At 41.6% G+C, this 21771-nt stretch overlaps 2 protein-coding genes across 6 annotated transcripts in view; one reads left to right on the top strand and one right to left on the bottom strand.

Annotated features, from left to right (window-relative positions):
• The window catches only part of arhgap21b (Rho GTPase activating protein 21b), a 34139-nt gene extending 22512 nt beyond the window's left edge, over positions 1-11627 (top strand). For 2 of the 3 annotated variants that reach the window (XM_046409598.1, XM_046409599.1), the window contains exons 9-24: positions 280-426; positions 629-731; positions 868-913; positions 1554-1679; positions 1777-2076; positions 3322-3383; positions 3520-3662; positions 3744-3886; positions 4085-4243; positions 4364-4442; positions 4553-4626; positions 4720-4809; positions 4926-5093; positions 5361-5466; positions 8379-8410; positions 8533-11627. In XM_046409598.1, coding sequence (XP_046265554.1) covers positions 280-426; positions 629-731; positions 868-913; positions 1554-1679; positions 1777-2076; positions 3322-3383; positions 3520-3662; positions 3744-3886; positions 4085-4243; positions 4364-4442; positions 4553-4626; positions 4720-4809; positions 4926-5093; positions 5361-5466; positions 8379-8410; positions 8533-10107 — 3353 coding nt within the window. In that variant the 3' untranslated portion in view covers positions 10108-11627. The remainder of the gene's footprint in view (positions 1-279; positions 427-628; positions 732-867; positions 914-1553; positions 1680-1776; positions 2077-3321; positions 3384-3519; positions 3663-3743; positions 3887-4084; positions 4244-4363; positions 4443-4552; positions 4627-4719; positions 4810-4925; positions 5094-5360; positions 5467-8378; positions 8411-8532) is intronic. The other variant, XM_046409600.1, reaches the window with a different exon arrangement.
• Positions 11628-12612: 985 nt separating this feature from the next.
• Positions 12613-21771, bottom strand: part of LOC124070015 (dipeptidyl aminopeptidase-like protein 6) — a 70927-nt gene continuing 61768 nt past the window's right edge. For all 3 annotated transcript variants that reach the window (XM_046409602.1, XM_046409601.1, XM_046409603.1), the window contains exons 9-26: positions 20142-20296; positions 19423-19520; positions 19201-19327; positions 18174-18212; positions 17923-18030; positions 17752-17843; positions 17615-17662; positions 17407-17519; positions 16713-16760; positions 16482-16580; positions 16301-16370; positions 15577-15771; positions 15437-15491; positions 15198-15297; positions 15045-15100; positions 14884-14956; positions 14695-14768; positions 12613-13743 (exon numbers count right to left, since the gene is read on the bottom strand). In XM_046409602.1, coding sequence (XP_046265558.1) covers positions 13597-13743; positions 14695-14768; positions 14884-14956; positions 15045-15100; positions 15198-15297; positions 15437-15491; positions 15577-15771; positions 16301-16370; positions 16482-16580; positions 16713-16760; positions 17407-17519; positions 17615-17662; positions 17752-17843; positions 17923-18030; positions 18174-18212; positions 19201-19327; positions 19423-19520; positions 20142-20296 — 1697 coding nt within the window. In that variant the 3' untranslated portion in view covers positions 12613-13596. The remainder of the gene's footprint in view (positions 13744-14694; positions 14769-14883; positions 14957-15044; positions 15101-15197; positions 15298-15436; positions 15492-15576; positions 15772-16300; positions 16371-16481; positions 16581-16712; positions 16761-17406; positions 17520-17614; positions 17663-17751; positions 17844-17922; positions 18031-18173; positions 18213-19200; positions 19328-19422; positions 19521-20141; positions 20297-21771) is intronic.

The raw sequence follows: 21771 nt of genomic DNA, 5'->3' as shown, positions 1-21771 counted from the left end.
AAAGAGGTAAGAACTTCTCTCAAAAAACATGTCAGAAGAAGATCTGTTCCAAGTATGGACTGGTATGTTAGCCAAGCGAGTCAAGAGAAGATTGTTTTTTAATTTTTCCCAAATCCCACAGATGATAGCTTTTGAATTTGCTTTTGATATACAGGCATTAAGGACAAACATTCAGCAGGCCTGCATTCCTCCAGTGAGAAACATACTGTGGAAATATAAAACAAATTTTGTGTTTCATCTGTGCTCACACCTGGGGATTGTTTTGTTTTGTCATCACAGATGAGCCAATCAGCCCCAGTGTGGACCAGGAAGCTGCTCCTATTCCACCCTCTGCTGTGGTGTCTGTGGCACCGTCCATAACTACATGTCCTACTAGCCCAGGCTCAACGTGCCCTCCTATTCGTCGTCAGCTGTCACATGACCAAGGTAAATGGTGCTGGGTTGGGTTGGGTTGATGCTGATATGTCGGTCAAGGCTTGGCTCTAAAGAATTTCTTTAGATTATGGATTTCTATAATATTTGCTTAGACCCAAACCACATTTGGGAACTTAATGGAAATCCTCATTAACACTCACAATTTTGGTTATAAATAACACTTATAATTTCCTATTTTTTATTCGCTGTTCAGAATCTCTGAGAAGTGCTTTGCTGGAGTCTGAATCAGCCAGCAAAACAGAGCGGTCCAAATCATACGATGAGGGTCTGGATAACTACCAGGAGGAGAGTAGAGGGTGAGTATGTAGTTTATGGTTTTGGGTGTTTATTAGGTTAGGCTTTTTTTTCCTCATTTATACTGAGCTGTGGATCTGTCCAACTTTAAAATATGCTTAAAATATACCTTTCTCTATTGTTCTTGCACCTCTTTAGAAGATCTTCCAGTAAGCATATGCCCAGTCTCAGGGGCCTGAAAAAGGTGAGGAAATGCAGTGTAACTCACAATATGCTTGTCTTATGTCATTATACAAGTTTTTCCCCCCTGCTAGTCCCCTGTTTTATTAGTTCCCTATGTTCTGACAGTGCCTGTATTTTAAGTCATTGAAATAAATCTAGAATAACCAGATGGCAGACTATAAACACAAAGAGAAATCCATGTAACGACACCAGATACACATTGGATTGAAGTAAAATTTGTAGCCTCAACAGTCTGAGGAATTGACCAATTATAAATTGAAATATTGGTTCATACTGTAGTGTTAGTGAGATAAACTTTGTTTTGAGCACAAGTGGTGAAGTAACCTTTATTGTACCAACTAAAAGCTCTACAGGTCCCATGAATTTAAAGTTGTTCTTGAATGTCATTGACATGTTGTTTTATGGTAATAGTCAGACAGATTTGATGCTCTCTCAATTTACTTTAACTGAATTTGCTGGAAATGTTTCATATTGGACTGTCCCGATGACCATGTATCTCCAGTTTTATCTCCAGTTTGATTCTACTCTGATTCTACTACTTGTTGCATTTCATCTTTCCCTGTCACTCTCCCAATGTTTCGCATCACGCTCCGCTTTCACTTAATAATACCAGATATAATGTTTTGAATTCACACTCGCAGGCGCTGGATGGCCACAAATCTTCTGGGGATTCTGGATCTCGAAGGGATTCTTCTTCGGATATCTTTGCTGATTCTTCCAAAGAAGGGTTGCTGAATTTTAGGCAACTTACTACAGATAAAAACAAGGTATGCCTGTACACTTATGCCTTCATTTAACAGCCACAGAGGTCTCTGATGTTATTATGCGTCAGTGTTTCTCTGTCTCTTTTGTCTGTCTCTGTAGCGTGTTGGTGGAGGAATGAGATCATGGAAGCAGATGTATGCTGTTTTACAAGGACACACCCTCAGCCTCTACAGAGACAGGAAGGATGCACTGTCTCACGCTTCCATGCAATCTGACGAGGAGCCGTTACGAATCAGCATCAAGGCCTGTCTGATTGACATCTCCTATAGCGACACAAGACGCAAGAACGTGCTGCGCCTCACCACCTCAGACTGCGAATATTTGTTCCAGGCCGAAGGGAGGGATGACATGCTGACTTGGATCCGAGTCATTCAGGATAACAGCAACCCAGATGAGGAGGTGTGTTCTGTTAAGACTTCTGTTCTGTAAAAAGTCAATATTACTACCACATGATCTCTCATGTTCTCACCTCCATCTAAACTCTGCTCTGGAGGAATTTAAACACATCTTTAAAAGCACTAATATCTGAGAAGAAAATTTCATCCTGTAAAGTGCCATCAGCGCAGATGGTAGCTCTACTGGTCAGTTAATTGTTGCTACAGAAAAAACAAGCAAGTTTGACCAGATTTCAGTGTAGTTTTGAAAGAAGAAACCAACACACCCTTGAAGTTAACAACAAAGTGAATCAGAGTCTGTCTTTGAGTAAAACACAAGTAAGGTGTCAGTAAGATGAAGAGGATTACAGCCTTCCTAAAGTTCCTAACAAAAGCTAAAATAAGGTGCTATTGAGAACTTGTTCTACCAGGGCAGAACAAAGAAACACAGGCAGCTCATCTTGGGGTGTGAGGGGGGAAGATGCAGTTTCAAACTGAGAGCCAACCAGCCAACCGTCTACTGTTAAATTATATCTTCTGACAAGAACCCGTTGAGGTACCTGAGCTAGAGTTTAGGCATCACAGACCTCCTACACAGATAGGATTGGAAGGGTTTTGGAGAAATTAAGTGAATGTATTGATATAGTTGTTGATAGCAGTTGTTGTGAAACTTCCCAATAAGACTGTTTCCATATCAGCATGGACCAGTTTGACCACTGATCAAAACAATAAATCCAATCATGATATTTTCTGTAATACAGAAAATATTAGTGTGTCTGTAATCACACTGCAGTCTTGTAAGCATCAGCATTTTCTCTTTGTCGCGCTTTCAGTTTTTAGGCTATATGGGCAGATTTGTCTTATTTGGTCAAACTAGCAAAGCTGATACTTTATGTTGTATTTATGCATTTATGTTCGTTGGCTGAAACTGATTCACCTCTGTCATTTGTACATTTATTGGCATGTCTGCACTTTACCTTCAGTTTTTATCTTTGGGCTGTGTCCCAGTGAGTCAAAACGTCTGTCAGATGAATGTTTGTGTGATGTATTATAATTTCACATTTGTTGTGGTTTATAACCTAAATTTATAGAAATTTGCCTAATTGACTTTGAAGTAATTACTTTGTGTTGGTGTGTAAACCCAGTAAAATATATATTTTTAGCAATTGTTAAATCATAAAAGAAAAGTTAAATTAACCTGCACGCAGTGTAGGTTAGATGTAGCTTTAACTTTATTTAATGACGGTTTGTGTTTCTTCTGACATTACAGAATGCTGCTGTAACAAGTCAGGACTTGATCAGTCGAAAGATCAAAGAATACAACATGATGAGGTATGCAGGACTCCACATTGCCCCCTGGGGCTCAGTCATAGTACTAGTACATAGTACACATATCTACCCAGTTTAAAATTGTATCAGAACCTAATTAAATATTTGTGTTTATGTGTATTGTATTGCTGTTTGTCAGTGCACCCAGTAGCAGGTCTGAACCATCCCCCAAAACCACCCGTCAGTCCCTGAGCATCAAACAGGCCTTCCTGGGTAAGACAGACAGCAGGACCCACAGTCCTCATTCACCCAAAGCAGGAGAGGAGCGAAGGGCTCTGAAAGGTAAAGACACCCGCTCCATTTAGTGCACTCAGAGGGCATTATAACCTCAGGTGGCTAACTGATGTCCGTTTACTTTGTCAGATGACTCCAGTCCACCACGGGACAGAGCTGCTTGGAAAATTGGTATTGCAGGTATCATGAGGAAGCCCTTTGAAAAAAAGACTCCAGCTGGGGTCACGTTTGGGGTGCGGCTTGATGACTGTCCACCTGCACAGATTAGCCGGGTGAGTCTTGATCGCTCTTTTGTTTGAGGAAAAAAATGCTGTATGATTTAATATTAAAATGACGCCAGTAGCATGTTCCTTTACTTGGGCTAGCGGTTGGACACACTGATGTGTACGACACACAACTGCTTGCTCGTCACGTCTGTGCTTATCCAGATGGTTGACATGTGTAATGTCTTCCTGTTGTGTGTTGTGCAGTTTGTTCCTCTGATCGTGGAGGTGTGCTGTAAGGTGGTGGAAGAGAGAGGCCTGGAGTACACAGGAATCTACAGGGTACCCGGGAACAATGCTGCCATCTCCAGCATGCAGGAGGAGCTCAACAGTAAAGGCATGACTGACATTGACATCCAGGAAGACGTGAGTGACTGACAGTTTGTTTGCTCAGTACACTGTGCCTTTACTGACAACATAGTGGCAGGTTTGTTCTGCAAGGGCTGCTTTAACATAATTCCTTCTCAACCTTTCACTTTTCTGCAGAAATGGCGGGACCTCAATGTCATCAGTAGTTTACTGAAGTCATTCTTCCGAAAACTTCCAGAACCTCTGTTTACAAACGGTGCGAAATTGTTAACACGCTGACAAAGCAAATCTGGAGTAACATTGGATTTTTTTGTCTGATTTTTCCTCTTGCAGCTCTAAGTAAAGATTTTCCTGCTCTTTCCACAGAAAAGTATGATGAGTTTATTGAAGCCAACAGAACAGAAGACTCAGTGGAGAGATTAAAGGAGCTCAAGAGGCTGGTGAGTGAAAATCTAATATGAGCAGCATTTAATTGAATGGCACTACATTTAGGCATACCGTTAATCCTGCTACTTTTTTGTAATTTCCTGCAGATCCATGAACTACCCGATCATCATTTTGAAACTCTGAAATTCCTTTGTGCTCACCTTAAGAGGGTTTCTGACAACTGTGAAAAGAACAAGGTACGACGTTTAACAGGATCTGTCAGTGTTACCGTCGTTAGGCAACACCCTCCAATTCAGCATCCCTTTGGGGATTACATCATTAAACCTGATTTGTCCTCACGTCATCTGTTTAGATGGAGCCTCGAAACCTGGCGATCGTGTTTGGTCCTACTCTCGTCAGGACCTCTGTGGATAACATGGCCAACATGGTCAATCACATGCCGGACCAGTGCAAGATAGTTGAGAACCTCATCCAGCAATACGACTGGTTCTTCACTGACGACTGTGATGAGGACCCTGTTGTATGTGGCAGTTCTTTTGTTGTTGTTGTATTAATAGATAAAGAACTATAGTGGAGAATTAACTAAGGAGCAACATATTTCTCTCTCAACTATATCACTCAGTTAATCTCTGCAGTTGATTAATGCAGCTTTAAATACAACGCGACTCATGTCTGTTTTTGTGGTTATTTATCTTTTGGCCAATTTATGTATTGTGTTCGGGCACTTATCTTCTCTCCGCTTTCTCTTCTATTTTTGTCCAAACTGTTCCTCCGTGTGCGGCTCCAGACCACAGCCGAGCAAGAAAGCACAGTGCAGTCTCAGCCTGTGCCCAATATCGACCACCTGCTCACTAACATTGGACGGACGTTACCTTCACCGGGCGAAGTGTCAGGTAAATCTGAAAGAGTTTTCTCTTAGGAGCAGCACTCCGACTTGACCGCAGTCAGAATATTATCACGACAGCAATAGTGTATTTCATATCACAGTAGATTAAAGTGTTAAATATTTGTATTTTAAGATTAAATGTTATCAGTATGTCAATCTTTAATGCTAAGACAACATCATGCCTATCTTCCATAATTTTTAAACAAATCTACCAAGTTTTATTTGTGTTTCTTCCTGCAAGCTTTTTTCATTAATTTTTCAATGAATCCATTTTATCGTTTAACCATTGGAAAACTGTTGAAAAATACCTTGCAGTATTTTATACCCTTTTTTTAATTTGTTTATTTTTTGGATAAGAGCCTGTTTTGTTTTCATATTGATGTTTTTTTTTGGCCAAAGAGATAAAATTGTCCTCAAGTTTTCTTTCTGTTCATTTGTTTGCTTTACTCTTTATTTCTTCTTGCTCGAGTCATTTTTTCTCCCTGTGCTTTACCTGTGTTGAGACGACGACTCCTTTTCTTTCAGTTCTTTTCTTCCCCTCCTTCTCGTCTCTCGCGCAATCCCGGCATGTTCTTTCCCAAAGAAAATCTAACAGACAAAAAGAAACGATGAAAGTTTTAACCCTTCTGACCTCTGCCCTTCTGTGTGTAGTGTGTTGTTTTTCTCCCTTATCCCTGTCCAGCACTCACACATTACCCAATCTTGACACAGGCCAAGTGGGCGGCGTCTATCACTCGATGATGTCACTGATGGACTCTGTTTTGTCAGTGATGGACAGCTGGGACTGTAGGAAGAAGGACGAGTGTTGTGCCCAGTGTAGCTGCCTAGTCTGCAGAAACCCGCAGCTCTTTTAAATTTGGGCGAAAGGAGGAAAAAAGATAAAAAAGAAAGAAAGAGAAGTCGATGTTTGTCATTTTTCCTGTGGTGTGCACGTCTCATATTTAAACCAATACCCTAAATTGAGGGGATACAGAGATATGCTGCTGTACTTTCTCTGAAAGCCCTTTTGCTGTCTCTTGTTGTCTCTAAAGCTGATCGCAAGGACAAGTAGCATGGTACGGTCAACCTCAGGTTCTCTCCCGGTCATGTGGCATAATCTGTCATGATGTGTGAGGGGTGGGCTCGTAGTGGTGACACTGAGCTGGATGTTTCCCCAGCACACATACGTTTGCACTCAGAACAAACCCAACACATACAACCACGTGCCAGATCGATTAGTACGTAGTGACTTGCTGATGCAGAGAGCACACACGCAAGTCAGATAGCAGTGGATGGGATTCCAAGCATGTAGATGTAGTGGTATTTTCCGTGACACGGTAGTCATTTGTTTTCAGGTGCGTCCTCTTGTGTCTTTTTGTTGGATTTGTTTGTCTGCTTTGTCGTTAGTTTTTTCAAACCTTTGTCCTCGTTCAACATTAAAAACATCTCATTGTCAGCTACAGACAAAAACTGCAACACACTTCTACATTTTCTACTCTGACATAATGTATAACATCTACAGTACATCGATCACTAACATGTCCCTCACGCTGTCTGCCTACCCAACCCTGCACTATACACCGACACACACACTTTGAACCTGGATTAGATCAATAATAGCCCGTTTCCACCACAGGAACCTGTTCAGGGGCCCAGGAACCATTTCAGGAGCTCAGTAATTTTACCTGATTTTCAACCAAAGGATCCACAATTTAGTCTCTTTGTCATAGTATCAAGATTTCTGCCCCAGGACTATCACCTTGTGATGGCCCTGGAAAGATCAGGGCATGCTTGCAGTGCAGAATATCACTGTTTTGTCATCCTCACAGCTCGTACAACTTCCCTACAGCTTTATTCAAACAATAAGGAAACGCTGGATCCCACTAGTAACAATATTCGAATGCAATGCCAAGAAGCAGTTTTCTCTGCTTTTTTAATTAAATTTGCTGAAGGCATCATGTAAAGCAGAAATATGTGATTACATTCAAAACAGGTGATCTGTAGTTTTCTTCTTTTTCACCACTGCAGATCTCTTTTGCATCCATGTATTTTATCCATTTGAATACCAGCACCAGAGTAAATGCAATACAAAAACATAACGAATTCTATTATGGTTTTTGATACATTAACAAATCCTTAGGGTTATTTAGATGTGGTGGAAATGAGGATGTTCAGTCCCTGGGTTAGGTTCTTGAGGTTCCTGTAACTGCTTGGTCGAGATGGGCTATTGGTCTCCTTATCTTTGTTAACTGCAGTTTGCATGTTTTGAGAGACAAGTGAGATAAGAAAATTTTGTGAACTCTTTGCTTTTTATGTTGTTTAGAACGACTTTAAAGAGCCCACACAGGAGTTAAACTAGCTTGGATTAAGGGCTACCTTTCCGTTATGCTAAGGTCTGCCTGCACCAGCTGTATCGACCATGACACACACTGATTCGTTCAGCTCAGGCCCCTCAAGTCTCCCAGTCAGAGCAAAACTCATCACTTCCTCTCCTCTGTGATGTCTTTGAGTTGGGAAAGAATGCCTACAGTTGGTTGGTGGCTTCATGTGATGCCCTGTGACTGACGTGTTTGTCCGTGTTGTGCCGTCGTGCCATCGATACATGAGCATGAGCTGCTTTTTGTGTCTTGGTTTATGCTGGGTTTTCACTTCCTTTCCTTTCATCTTTCATTTCAGGCCTCCTCTGATGCTTTCTACATTTTTCCATATACTGCTTAGTGTGGTTATTTGTCCATCTCTCTCTCTCGCTCGCTCTTTGTGAGCCATACGTGCCATCTGCTTTCATTCAACATTCAGCTCATTATAATCATCGTGTGTGCCAGTTTTATTCTGGACAAACTTGGACAAGCTACCTTTTCTCTCTCTTTATCTTGTTGACTGTTTTAAGCAAGTCAGAGAGTTGGCAGACTTTTACTAACGAGTCTCTTCTCTTTAATACAGATTCAGCATGCAGTGACTCCTCCAAATCAAAGGTAACGTCCTGCTCTCATTTCTTTACGTTTCACATGAACTTTTCATTCCTTTGTCTTTGCTGTTTTTATACTCCAAAGTCTTGTCTTGCTGAATCTTTAATGCTCTTTTGTCTCTGTATCAGCAGGGCTTGTGGGGGTCGGGGAAAGATCAGTGTAGCAAAGAGATGCTGCGCTCTTCATTCTTCGCCAGCCGCAAGCGTAAGAAGCCCAAGGACAAAGCTCATCCCAGCAGTTCAGATGATGACCTGGACTCTGTATACCCGAAGAAGGAGCTCCCGGAGGAGAGCCAGCAGCAACCTCTGTGGTCCCCAGACAGTCGGACCGAAGAGGAGGACGGGGAGACGGATGAAACCAGTGAGAAAGAGAAGCACAGGAACAGCTCAGAGGAACAACTTGACAAACTCAACAGGAAAGAGTCTCTCTCGTGCAGCCTGACATCACAGCCCTCTCCTTCCCTGCCTCCAGAACATGTTTCCTCCACCCGTCAAGCCCGTTCTCCCTACACCTCACCCTCCCATTCCCCGAACCTCAGCTACCGCGTGCCGATGACTCACCAGTCCTCTCTGTCAGACCCTCCCTCCAACTACGATGACACAGTGTCTGACCTTGGCACGATGAACAGCACCAGCTCTCAGGCGTCGGTGCCCAGAGCGAGGCGAGGCAAGACGGTGGCTCAGGGTCCAGAGGCAGGCCCCAGCGGGCTGGGAGCAGAGGTTTGCTCCATCACCTCTGATTACTCCACCACTTCTTCCATGACGTTCTTAACTGGAGCCGAGCTCAGCACCCTCAGTCCTGAAGTGCAATCGGTGGCGGAAAGCAGGGGTGGCGACGATGCCGACGATGAGAGAAGTGAGCTCATCAGCGAGGGAAGACCGATGGAGACGGACAGTGAGAGTGACCTTTCTGTGTTTACTGTTGGAAAAAATGATCAGCGAGACCTGCAGGAAGCTCCTCGGCCCCTCCCCTCCCACAGACTTATTGAGTGTGATACACTTTCCAGAAAGAAAGCCGCTCAACAGAAAACCAATAGTGAGTCTTCACTGGACGGAGCCTGCAGCGACAAAGATTCCAACAGGCTGTCACGTGTGGTGGGGTCAGTCAAAGGCCGCTCCACAGGCAGCCTCAGTGCATCATCTCGGGGTGAGCTGGACAAGGCCGAACCTACATGGAAGCTGAAGATCACCGACAGACTGAAGGTGCGTCTGCGAATGTCTGTGGATGACATGTTTGGTGTGGGCAGCCAGAGGAGCCGGTCCCCGGAGGGCCGCACCAAGAAGAAGAACATCAGGCGCAGACACACCATGGGCGGTCAGAGGGACTTTGCAGAGCTGTCTGTTCTGGGAGACTGGCCAGTCGGCATCGGTTCAGGCTCTCGGTCTGAACTGTCAGCTGTGGACCAGCTGAAGCCAAAGTGCAGTTCTCAAGACTTCTCCATCGGGGACTGGATTGCTCGTGAACGCCACCGCACCAGCAATCCCGAGGTCAGCATGGAATTCTCTGAACAGCAAGGGGCCTTGGGCAACGCAAACTCCCAGAATCTCAGCGCCTCGTCCTCTTCTGAACTCCGTCATCGCCCAGCTGAGGTGTCGAACGGGGACGTCCCCCAGAGTAAAAATCTGAGCCTTTCAGCCACCGCTCACCCACATAAACTCACAAGTTCCCAGGTGGTCCATTCGCGATTCTATCAGTACCTGTGAGAAGTGTTGGACGTGCGTGACTGTGAATCTTCCCCATCTGTAAGATGTGTACGTTCTTGGGAGTCTGTGAGTAAAATGTCTGTTGTGTGACCAATGTCAGTGAATGAGCATGTTGTGAAAAAACAATTGTCCAGAGTGTGTGTTTGTAACTGGTGTGTGTGTGTGTGCTTGTGAAAAGAGAATTACTGCACACAGGGATCATTAATTTTGCTCATGTAGAAGGCATGAATTTTTAAAAAAAAGTTTTTAATGACAAATGACCTTGGGATGGCTAAGCAGAAAGAATATCCTCCCTCCTGAATCAAATCCCTGTTAATGCTGAAGATGGAGAGGACCTGTTGCTCATGAAACGATGAGCCTGTGAAGTCTGTGCGAGGAAGTGTCAGCAAGGACGCTTGAGTTAAGTTTAAAGGTTTAGCTAAGTGGCTTTAAGTATGAACTGACTTTTAGAATGAATAGGAAGTAGTACAAAAAAAAAAGTTCAGATTTCTAGTATTGCAGAGGAACTATTTTTGTGTAAAGAAAGTTATGATGTTCAGAGTCAGTGAGTCTCTCATTAACCAAATGAAGAATGTACAGACATGCTTGCTGTAATACTGACTAAAAGCTTTAGATGCTTGTGCTTCATTCTAAAGTGTACATATCCCTATTTTTCTGTGTACTTGAAATGAGTTTTTGGTACAGCCTGTTTGTTGACTGCCTACAAGCTCTCTGCTGTCAAAGGGGCCTTTCCTAAGGTACAAAGGCGACGAGGAGACACTGGACTTATGCAAAATGGAAGTAAGAGTTTTTATTCACCCCAGATATGTTGATTAAGGAGCAGTGAACAACATCCCTCTGATGCAAATACTACGCTGTGTTTTACTGTTTGTGGTTCGCATGTCTGTCAGTGACTGTCAGTAGGCTGCAAAGAGGAAGGAACAAGTTGGAAGAAAAAAAAAATGGGTAATGAAATCAGAAAATCATTTTTCTTCACAATAGGAAGTGCCTCACAATGAAACGTCAAGGGTGCCATATTGTCTGCGTCGAGACACATGAAGATGTTACTGTGAATGACATTTTTTTTTATTATTATTGTCGACTCAGTCATTCTACAGGTAATGTAACAAAATGCCGAGCTTCCATTCCTTAGGCATTCCACTCTGGTCTTAACATGTTTTATACGCCCACCCCCCTCCTCCTGTTTTTCATTTTTTGATTTTAACAGAACTTGAATTTTAAATTTTCCTTGTAAAATAAGTAAGTTAAATGTACATATAAATACCATGTTTTAGCTGCTTTACTTTTCATTTCCATCAGATCGCAGGATTCAGTACAGTATTGTGAGATGATGAGTGCTCATGTGGCCTGTGTGGGTGTTGTGGGTAGTTTGGTACTTCTCCCCGGAGAGTGAGGGTTCCTGCAGGAGGAAACACTTCATTGAGCTGGACCATTTGTACCAATGCTGTGTTCCTCTGATTGTTAGAGGGGTGTGCACAGACTCCTGAAACACTGGAAATAAACTTGTCAGTGGCAAATGATCAATTCATGTTCGTTTCTTTACATCACAGCTTAGTGTTGATGTTAAGGTTTGTGGCTGCCATACCTTTTGAAGTTTTATTATCTTGCAGCATTGAATCAGATTTGTTTTAATGTGGCTTTTTTGACATATTTAATTTAAAATTCTTGGTCTGTTTTTCTTTGATATTAAAGGGTCATTTTTTGTTGGTCCGTGTCAAAAAAGTCACATTAAATGTACTTTTGATTCAACATTGAAAAAAAAGGGGGGTTGAATACTTTTTCGGATCCTTTAAGCTTTTCAGATGGATGTCTGATCATTTCCACTGAGGTATTGACTGATTATCCTCGGCCATCTGGATGTCCGAGTGTGAATTTTTCATCTTGAGTTTTGATCTCTAGACTTCACCAACCTAATGTTCAGACTTGACTGTATTTGTAGAAGTCAAAAAGGGCCTACTGAATTTGAGCAATTTAAATACATATTTTAATTGAACCCTTTTCTGAGTTTTCTGTCTGAATGAACCCTCATGAAAAAATTGAAAAGATTTTGGATTTTGAAATGAAGTATTCAGTATTGGTAACAATTAGGTATTCAGATGCTTATAAGATTCACATTCTTCTTACTTTCTTTGTTCAAATTTGAAATGTTTAGAAGTTTAATTTACAATATGTCCCTCCTCACTGAAGATCTGTTGCCACGTCACAGTAGTAATGTTATCAGTAACACCCATACTTTACACATCATAGTGAGGTAAAGTAACAAATAAAGCCAGCTAAAGGTACATTTCAAAATGCTTTATATACAAGTTGCACATACAACATAAAGACTTAAACAATATAAGATTTATACACTTTGTACATCAGCTGACTATAAACCACTGACAATACTAACAGAACGAGAATGGAGAGAGAGTCAAGCCATTTAACACACAAAGTAATTCACAAAATAATGAAAATTCAGCATAGTATGCCAGTTTGGAACGTAAATGTCATGAACTGTATTTGCAAACTAAAAACTTGACATTTTTGTCAGTATAATAATCTTTCAAACAGACATACAGTTATTTTGTAATCACTTCTTTCCATGTTTTATGATAAAATGTGCCATACCTTGTGATTTTAAACTTCCCTCGCTAATATCTGGCTGTCGTTGGAGGAAAATTAAATCATTCGGCTTAGAGTCATCAGAAGAATACACAGTTCAGACAAGGCCTATCCATAATAACTCATTTTCAGTGTCATGTGGGTTTCCTACAATGAACATTTTCACCCACAGTAAGGCACAGTGACTAAAAGAAACAGGAGTTTAATTCAGATATATGAGGAGGGAAAAAATATGACTTCATATCACTTTTGTACAGACGCTGTCTCTTTTGGAGTACAACACAAGTTAAACATTGTGCCCTCATTTTGTAATGCAACTGAGGACTGATGCAGCCAGACATTCACTCATAGACACGACACTCAACAGAGAAAGTCTGAGAAAGAAGAAGCAGTAATGATACTCATGAACACAGTAATCATTAAGTTGGTCGGCAAGGTTGTCAGAAACAAACCGGCAGCCTTTCAAAAGTTAAATCTTGACATAATTAACTTATCTTGAGGGGGGACATTTTGTGCTGCAAAGCGCTCGATTAATGTACCTGGTTTGGGACGGAGACGCGTTGCCCAATGGACGTCACGTTGATCCTCTATTTGTCCACTAGAGGGAGGGCTAGTCCATATGTTCCAACAGCTGAGAGACAGGGAGAGAGAGAGAGAGATAGACTGCTCATATGTTGGATTTGTTTAGTCTCTCTGGCTAGTTTCTCGCCAGCAGCCAGCACAAGGTGAGGAGAGGGGATGTAGGCCGAGGCCCCTTTGCACATGCAGGTGCAGAGTGGAGGTGAAATCTGATTGGACAGCAGGTGGCATGGGTCGACTGGGTTAGAAAGATCTGTTGCATATTGTGCTGTAATAGCTGGCCGTGGGCTTCTCAGAGGAGCAGGTTTAGCTGTCATCCTCATCCTCTTCCTGCTGGTCGTCCGTCAGTATTTCCGGCACCCGGAAACACTCCTGAAAGAAGTTGACGAGGGACTGACTCAGGTGCTGCTGTGTCCCATCACCATGGAGGAAGTGTCCCTCATCTGGGTATATCTGCAGATAAAAACCCATGAACAGATTTATCTATTTATTTCTTTATTCTTACTATTCTATTTCTTCTGTCTGTTTGTATTAAATGCGAGAAAATGCCCATCAGTATTTTCCAGAGCCTCAGGCAACATTATCAGATTAATTTATTTAACATAACAACCAAAACAACCAAATAAATTTGTATAGCTAGAACCAGCGACTTAAACAACCTAACAACAACTTAAAAGATAGGTTCACGGTCTTTAAAGTCTATCTTAAAACGTTACTCACATGTACAGAGAATATTAATCCACGACAATTTTGATAACTGATTAATAGACATTTTTTAAATAAAGAAAAAAAAAGTATGTCTCAGCATCATTTACTACTTTTCTTTGTTTTTCATCATAATAAGCTAAATATTTTGTTGGACTGTTAGTGGGGCAAAGGACATTTGCAGATTTCACCTTGGACTAAGCGGAAGCTGGAATGGACATTTAGAGATTTTGAGAAAACAATCTGCAGATTAATCAAAAATGACGATAATCATGAATTGCAGCCCCCAGAAATCTACAATCTCATGAGAACTCTGCAAACTTCATCTACCCGAGGAAGACTCCATGATAAAGATGGAAACTTACATGATACATGAATCAAAGGTGCATTTTACAAACTTCCATAAGAAATCCCCTTTTTCCATCACCTACATTATACTCATGTTGGGAAGGCATCTCTGCACAGCCATGTGACTTACAGTGAACAAACAACACGTGAAGAGTTTGGACTTAAACCTAAAGGTAGACTTGAAGATATGTGAACGTGTCCTTTAACAGAACAGTCAAATGACAAAACATGAAAACTGATGACACAACTTCAGCACTCTCCTCCTGAGAAATTGAACCTTTCCTCATAATATTGTGGACATACTAATGAGCACCACAGTTACAGGCATTTCTTTCAGGAACTGCAGCTCACCTGTAGAGTGTAATTGGCCTTTTCGCCGATTAAATGATTGATAAATTTTGCCGTGTGCTGGAAGTGAACCTTTTCTGTAGCAGCAGAGAAGAAAAGAGAGAGAGAGAGAGACACTTAGGGTCTGATCCTGGTTAAATAGACAGTGCTTCGCTTTCTGCAGTATTGAGAAATAAAACATATGTCTGATACCGTCAGCAGTTGGATGAATTATCAGGTACTGCTTCTGCAGAAGTTGACCAGCTCTGTGTTCTAAATTTGCCATCTGAAGGAAAGAAAAAGAGGGAAATCCAGCATTTAAATATCTTCTTTAAAAATAACCTTGAGCTCAAACACCTTCAATAAACTTTTACCTTATATACTCGAGAATCTGTCTTTGGGCCAAGGTATCTTTCTGAAAATGCAGATGCTGCAGTTGAGAAAAGAGGAAAACCAGAGTTAGAAAGATTGGGACGTCTTTAGATAAAATTGTGACATGTCAAACTAAAATTTAAGGAAAGTTATACCATATAGCTCAAAATCTGTGATGGGCGAGACGGCTGTTCCACATTTGAGTTGGGTGAACTCAGAGCTCAGAAGCATTGTGGCTAAATATCCTCCGTAGGCCTGAACAAAGGTAGGCCAGTGATTAATTATACATTATAAGACTTTCTCTGTGAGGCAGTTGCTGCATCTCTGTGAAGGCATGCAGGAAATCAAAACCATGGTTCATCTCGGGAGTCTTTTTGAGCAGAAGCATTCTTACCCTTCCATAAACTCCCATTCGAGTCTTATCGATGTAAGGCTCTTTGGATATGAACCTAAAAATGAACGAAAACAAGTTAAACCTCCCAAGTTTCGGGGACTTGGCGACTGTCATGATTGCAGTTAAAGCAGAAGGCTTACCTGAGTGCCTCCAGCTGGTCCCTCTCCTCCAGTTTTCCCAGTTTCCTCCTGACTTTGTGGAGAAAGTTGGTGCCCTGGAAGCCGCTGCCGTGGCCATCAAAGCGGATAACGATGGTGCTGAAGCTGCTGACCAGAACTGTGGCCCAGTCCACTCGGAACTGCTCCGACACCATCTGCCCGCCGGGCGTACCGTCCCTGTGGAAAAAACACACACAGGACAAGAGCGAACAACAGCCATGACGGCCATTTTTTATGGACGGACAAATTCCTCATTCATCTTTCAGTATTTCAATATTGTCTCTATCATAACTGGACAAATGGAGTTTAAGATTATGAAAGATTATGAGAATAAAGGTTACCTACATAGAATGACAAAACGAGTGGACAAAATATCTGTGCATTACATTCCAGTTTATATTACTTCATACTCCATACCGTTATATTAGTCATTTAAGCCATTCATGAAGCCAATATGTAAAACATTTGCTGTCTGTAGCTGCAAAATGTGTGTTCCTGTGTGTTTTTTTTAAGATAAATAAATAAATAATGCTAAAGTGAATATCTTGAGGATTTTGGACTCTTGTCAACTTCATGTCAATCCTGTCAGTCCTCAAAATATATATACTATATATATTATACTATATACTATATAGGGAATAATAATAGTTTTAACTTTATAATATTTTGTGCTTCCTGACACAAAAACACATGTATTCATACGTACACTAGCAGCAGTAAGGGGTAATGGGCTGTTTCCACAAATCCAGCTGGCTTCAGAATCTGCATTGTCAGAGCTGCAAAGGTTAAAGAGAACCTTAAAACACAAGATGACCTGCTGTGACGTCACTGTGATGTACACATTGGTAATGTGTATCAGAAGGTTCAACACGAGCATGGGTACGTACTGTAGTCATCTATAGTAATGGTCTTGTTTTCCACTTTGGGCATCTGCATGTTGTTGTAGGTGTTGTTTACCCTTTCATTCGTCTCCACATCAAACACCTCTGTAGTCAAGCAGATTACACGCAGAGTGTTTGTCACAAACTCGCGATGACAAATCTATTTTATCAGTCAAAGCAGATCCGCAGAGAATTCAGTGCAGGTTACTGAACGTGGTGATGAAGGGTGACACTCACTCTGTTTGTCCTTGGTGCTATAGACAGCCACGCTCGGTACACTTGGACCTACACAGAACAATTTTTTGGGGAAATAAATGGTTAACAGGAATGCAGCGGCTCCGCTATAACAGCCTCTGAAACCCAGTCCTTCTCTACATCAGATGCATCTCTCAGCCTCATCTTAAAGAGACTTCAGAAACAGCCCTCGCATCCAGATCTACAGTTTACAATCTGTTTCTGTCCCACGAGGAAGTATGTTATTATTTTACACTGGAGCTACTCTCCAAAGATCCAATTAATGAAGAAAGCCACTGGCACTTTTCCTCTCTGGGGTGAGCCTCCTAAACAAATCATCTTTCACTGAAACCCTGATACTGAAGCCACAAGGGCAAACGAAATAATGAAAAAAAAAGAAAAATCTCTCAGGGGAACACAAAGAATGAGCCTCGTATTCATGTGACAGATGCTAAAAGCAGAAAGCCACACACTCTGTGGCCGGCAGCTCAGCAGAGCTCACATCACTGCTGGCGTACACTCAGACATTAATTTCCGTGGCTAATCGGACTGATCCAGCAGCGGTTTGAGGTCTTCTGCTATTGTCCAGTTCAATATCTGCTCTCAGCATGACATGAAGAACAAATTCAACTACACCCTCTCAGTCCGCCATTATAAAAAGAGAGCAGGACGCTCACCAAGAGAGCAGGACGCTCACCTTTGCAGTAGAGTAAGAAGTACTGCATGTTGTGGCTGAAAGAAACGTCCACATAGCCGCAGTTGAACTCGCAAGACAGGCAGCAGCGGTTGAATGGAGGGATTGTGTCAGCACTGTGGGATGGCACTCAGTTAAGTATCACTAAGTATCCATTAAATTACACTTGCAGACAACACAGAAGGACTCATAACTTCTGCCAAATTCTTACCTGTACAAGTGCCGTCGTTTGGGGTCGTCCTCTGTGCTCAGGAAGTATCTGGAAAACATCCGAATACACCATCAATTAATGATTTTATCATATCAGCTGTTAAAAAATGTGCATGCAGAACCATCAACATGTCTCACATGAGGTTCTTTTCGTGATTGTAGGCCAAGATGCTGGTGACGTCCCAGTCTCCAGAGGTCAGGGACTGAAGGATGTCTGTGCTGCTGTTAGGCTAGAAGAAAATTAAACATAAAACATGCTGCACCAAACCTTCAGCGCAAATATTTCTGGATAATTCTGCAACTGCCTACCATGGAGGTGGACATCGAGATGTGGAAGAACTTCCCTCTCCCCCCCTGAGGGATTGCTCTGGTGAAAAAGAACTTGTGTCCGTCTTGGGAGAAGAGCGGAGCTTCATTCTGCCGAGAGGAGGGAAAAACATCTGCATGTGCATACCAAGAGGCCAAAAACGTTTCTGCAGGGCTTTTCTTTTTCCTGCTTTTTACTCGTTCAAGGTCATATGCACAGACTACTGCACCAGAATTGGGTTTTCATCACATACCTGTCTGTGCAACCAGCTATCACTCTCATCTTCATGTTTCTGAAAATGATAAGGGTACGGGTTAAAAGCTTTCATGAGTCTAATGAATTTCATGAAAATTTCATGAAAACCGAAACACAGAATGTCTGGAGATATTCGGTGTTTTTGTTTTTGTGAATAAATCATGTGAAAAGAGTGTGTTAGTCTCAATGCGCTTGAGTCGTTCCTGGAAGATGTAAATCTCTAAACAAAGGTTTGACACTGCGGGAAATAAGCTTATTCGCTTAGAAGAGCGGAGAGTTACGTGAGGAGACTGATACCGCTCTCATATCTGTCTGCTCAATAGCAGCAACAGCAATAGCAGCATCCTCACCCCCCAGCTGGACAATGTAACCCATCACATTTCGAAAACAGCTCAGGAATGTCTCAAGGACCGCAACAACAACCAGCAGACTCCCCAATATCCCAACCTGATCGGGAATCTGCAGGATGCACCGGAATAAGCTGGTGCGGCCCACCCTAAATGCACAGGACCCAAATGATCCAAGCCCTTTCAGTAAGCCCTTTATTACTGGGGCTTACACGCTGAACCATATCACAGAGAAAGATGAAAGTGATGCTCATTTAAATCTCCATCAGGAGTATTTCTCAAAACATTGAACAATTCTTTAAAGAAAAAAAAAACTGGTCAATAGAATGCATTGTAGTTTAAATTAAAGCTAAATAATTTCCTAAAAGAGTTAAGTACTGTTACCCAAACAGGACTATAAAGCACAAGGTACATGTGGGATCGACTCAAAATAAACTGCAGAGCCTGTGCTCATTGTAACTGAAAGTATACGTCATCCAGTACAATAACAAAGGTGTCTGGGGCACAAGAAGAATAAGCCATGTTAGGCTTTAGCTACACAGATGATACTTGTGACAAGCTTTAAGAAACACATAAAACACAGAAGATCACCAGAGGGATTATTCAACAAACACAACATATAGCAGCGACAGAAGATTTCGCACATTTCAATACAATAAAATTTGCCGAATGTCTCACCTTAACACAAACTCCAGTTGTAGCCTCACACAGTGTCAGGATAGAGTTGTTCTGGGCTCGGTTCAGCCAGTTGACAGCTAGCTTGGTGCTGGTGGCCCATTTCACCATGGTGATATAAAACTCCCTCCTGAAAAACCAGAAGGTGAGAGAACATCACCACGACTGCCAACACCTGAGCTTGTTATTTCATACACGATAAGACACTGCTGGGCTGTCACTCACCCTATTCGGGGGTCGTCAGGCTTCTTAATCACCACGGTGTACAGGGGACCGTTAAGGCTCACCACTGACAGGTGCACTGCAGGGTTTTCCTCTCCAGCCTGCAAGAAATTGGACAGATGTCTTATGGCTTATTTTCTTCTTATTTCTAACCCTTTCCGTCTGCTGAATAATAATAAAAAAAAAGATTTTTAACCCGACAAGTTGTGAGTCTATTTGTGAATCAAACCAAAGATGGAGCCTGCCAGCTACCTGGAAAATAAACAGACTCGCAGACTTGGGAATCTGATTAAAAATCATTTGTCTGATGCAGCAGATGGGACATTTTTTTAAAATCCAGATGAGTGTTTGAGGATTCTGTAAATCTTTAAGTGTTTTTGAACAATGTTCTAGGTTTTTCAAACATTGCAAATTAATTTTATTTTAGAGAAAATAACTGTTACCCGTCTGACCCTGCTGCATGTAAATAACTACACAGCAGACACAAACTGGTGTTATGACGTCCAGTAACTTTACCAGTCATCAAGAAGTCCGGTTCCCGACTACTAACTATTTCCAACTAATGTTGAACTGAATCCTTTTCTGTAGTTTCTTCACCATAACTGACCTCTTTCATATTGTCATTTGATATATTTATTATTATTATTATCATTGCTTATTCAGTGGCAGCTTTAATTTAACACAGTTGTAGAGTTGGTGTGAAACAGTTGCTGGAAACTTGCCTTTGGGTAGTGATACTCCAGGCTGGCGGGGTAAGGCGATCCTGTAAAAAAGGGAACCTCCATCTTTGGCACCAGAGTGTCATCGATGGTCATATAGGCCAGGCGCAGCCCGTCTGGAGACCACCAGTGGGCTATGTGGGTCTGCAGGATCTCCTCTGAAAGACAAAACAACCAGATACTACATTACACACGGTGAAGAACACATGAAACTGAAGTTTGTTGTTCCTTCAACTAATTTTTTCATTTCATTTAAAAATGTAACATTTGGCTCTCTTCCTAAAATGCAGCGTCTGCAGCTTTCCAGTTAGTTGGTGTTTGTGTAAATTTCTGACACGGTTTCCAATATGTCACCATGTGAACAACCACTAATTTAATATTTATAACACCCGTTCATCCCCTGTACTGTCACTATAAGGAAAGCAAATGATCTCCCTGTGGATGGAGCTGGCTGTATAAATACAGCTTTCTTTACCACGCATTGTTCCTTTGTTAAGATTTCATTGTAGGCCTTGAAATATTCCCTGAGTCAAAACTAGACTTTGATCGATAATTGACATTTTGGAAGAAGTCAAGACAAAAAGGGCAGAAAATTGAATTATTTTTGAAAGACGCATAACCAATTTCAAAGTGAAAATGCTTTCCCTCCCTGATAGCAGTTTTCTTCCATCCAGCAGGGGGCAGAAGAGCTCTATGAAAAATACCCAGAACACACACACTACATGTGACTGTCTGAACAACAGCTTTTTCCTGACAAAAATGATCAGCTCTGCCTTGATGTGGATTTGATGTATTTATTTGTCATATATATATATATATATATATATATATATATATATATATATATGCCCACAAAAACACCTGCCAACACTGGTGCTACTTCTATAAACGAGGTAAAGCACATGAAATTTACTGTATCCATTCTTCTATGCAGCATTTAGCAAGACTCGTGACATGTTTCTGTTTAAAGATGATGCCTTTGACATCAAGATACAGTGCATACCTTGTGGTTGTATCTGCGATTCAGACAAAAAGATCAATATTTCATGGAACACCAGTATAGAAACAAACAAAGTCACATGTTTGCATTTTTGTAAAATCAGTTTGTCTCATCTCCCCCACCTCCCAGAGGTGGTGCTCTACAGGGGACATTCATCTCAGCTTCAATCCCATGACTATCTTCAATCTATTGATCAAAGTTAGAGCTCACATGTTTGCTGAAACGTTATTATGACAAGTGAAGTGAAAATTATTCAGTCTGATCAACAACAAAGCCTCACAGATAACGACTTGTTTTGTTCAAACCCACAGGACTGCATTTCATATTTTAGTTAGGAGAAACGTGAATCATTTGATACACGTGTTTTTTGTCCATCCTCATAGAAACGGCACAATTTGTTTGAATACTTCAATGATATACAGTAATTTCAATGAACTGTGAAACAAGCGGTTTCTAGGTTTACATACGTTGCGTAGCTTTCATACGCATGTAAAAAAAAAATAATATTTTCCAAAATGTGAAGTTACCTGAGTGGAAATTTAGTGGACCAGTTTGGGTTTTAGAGGCTCAGAGGGCAATAAAATAAGTCCTTGTTGAACCTGTCAGGTAAATTCATTGACTGCAGCAAAAAAA

This window comes from Scatophagus argus, chromosome 13 (genome assembly GCF_020382885.2).
Source record: "Scatophagus argus isolate fScaArg1 chromosome 13, fScaArg1.pri, whole genome shotgun sequence".
NCBI lineage: Eukaryota > Metazoa > Chordata > Actinopteri > Scatophagidae > Scatophagus > Scatophagus argus.
Note: the sequence above shows the minus strand (reverse complement) of the source record. Positions and strands in the feature narration are given on the sequence as shown.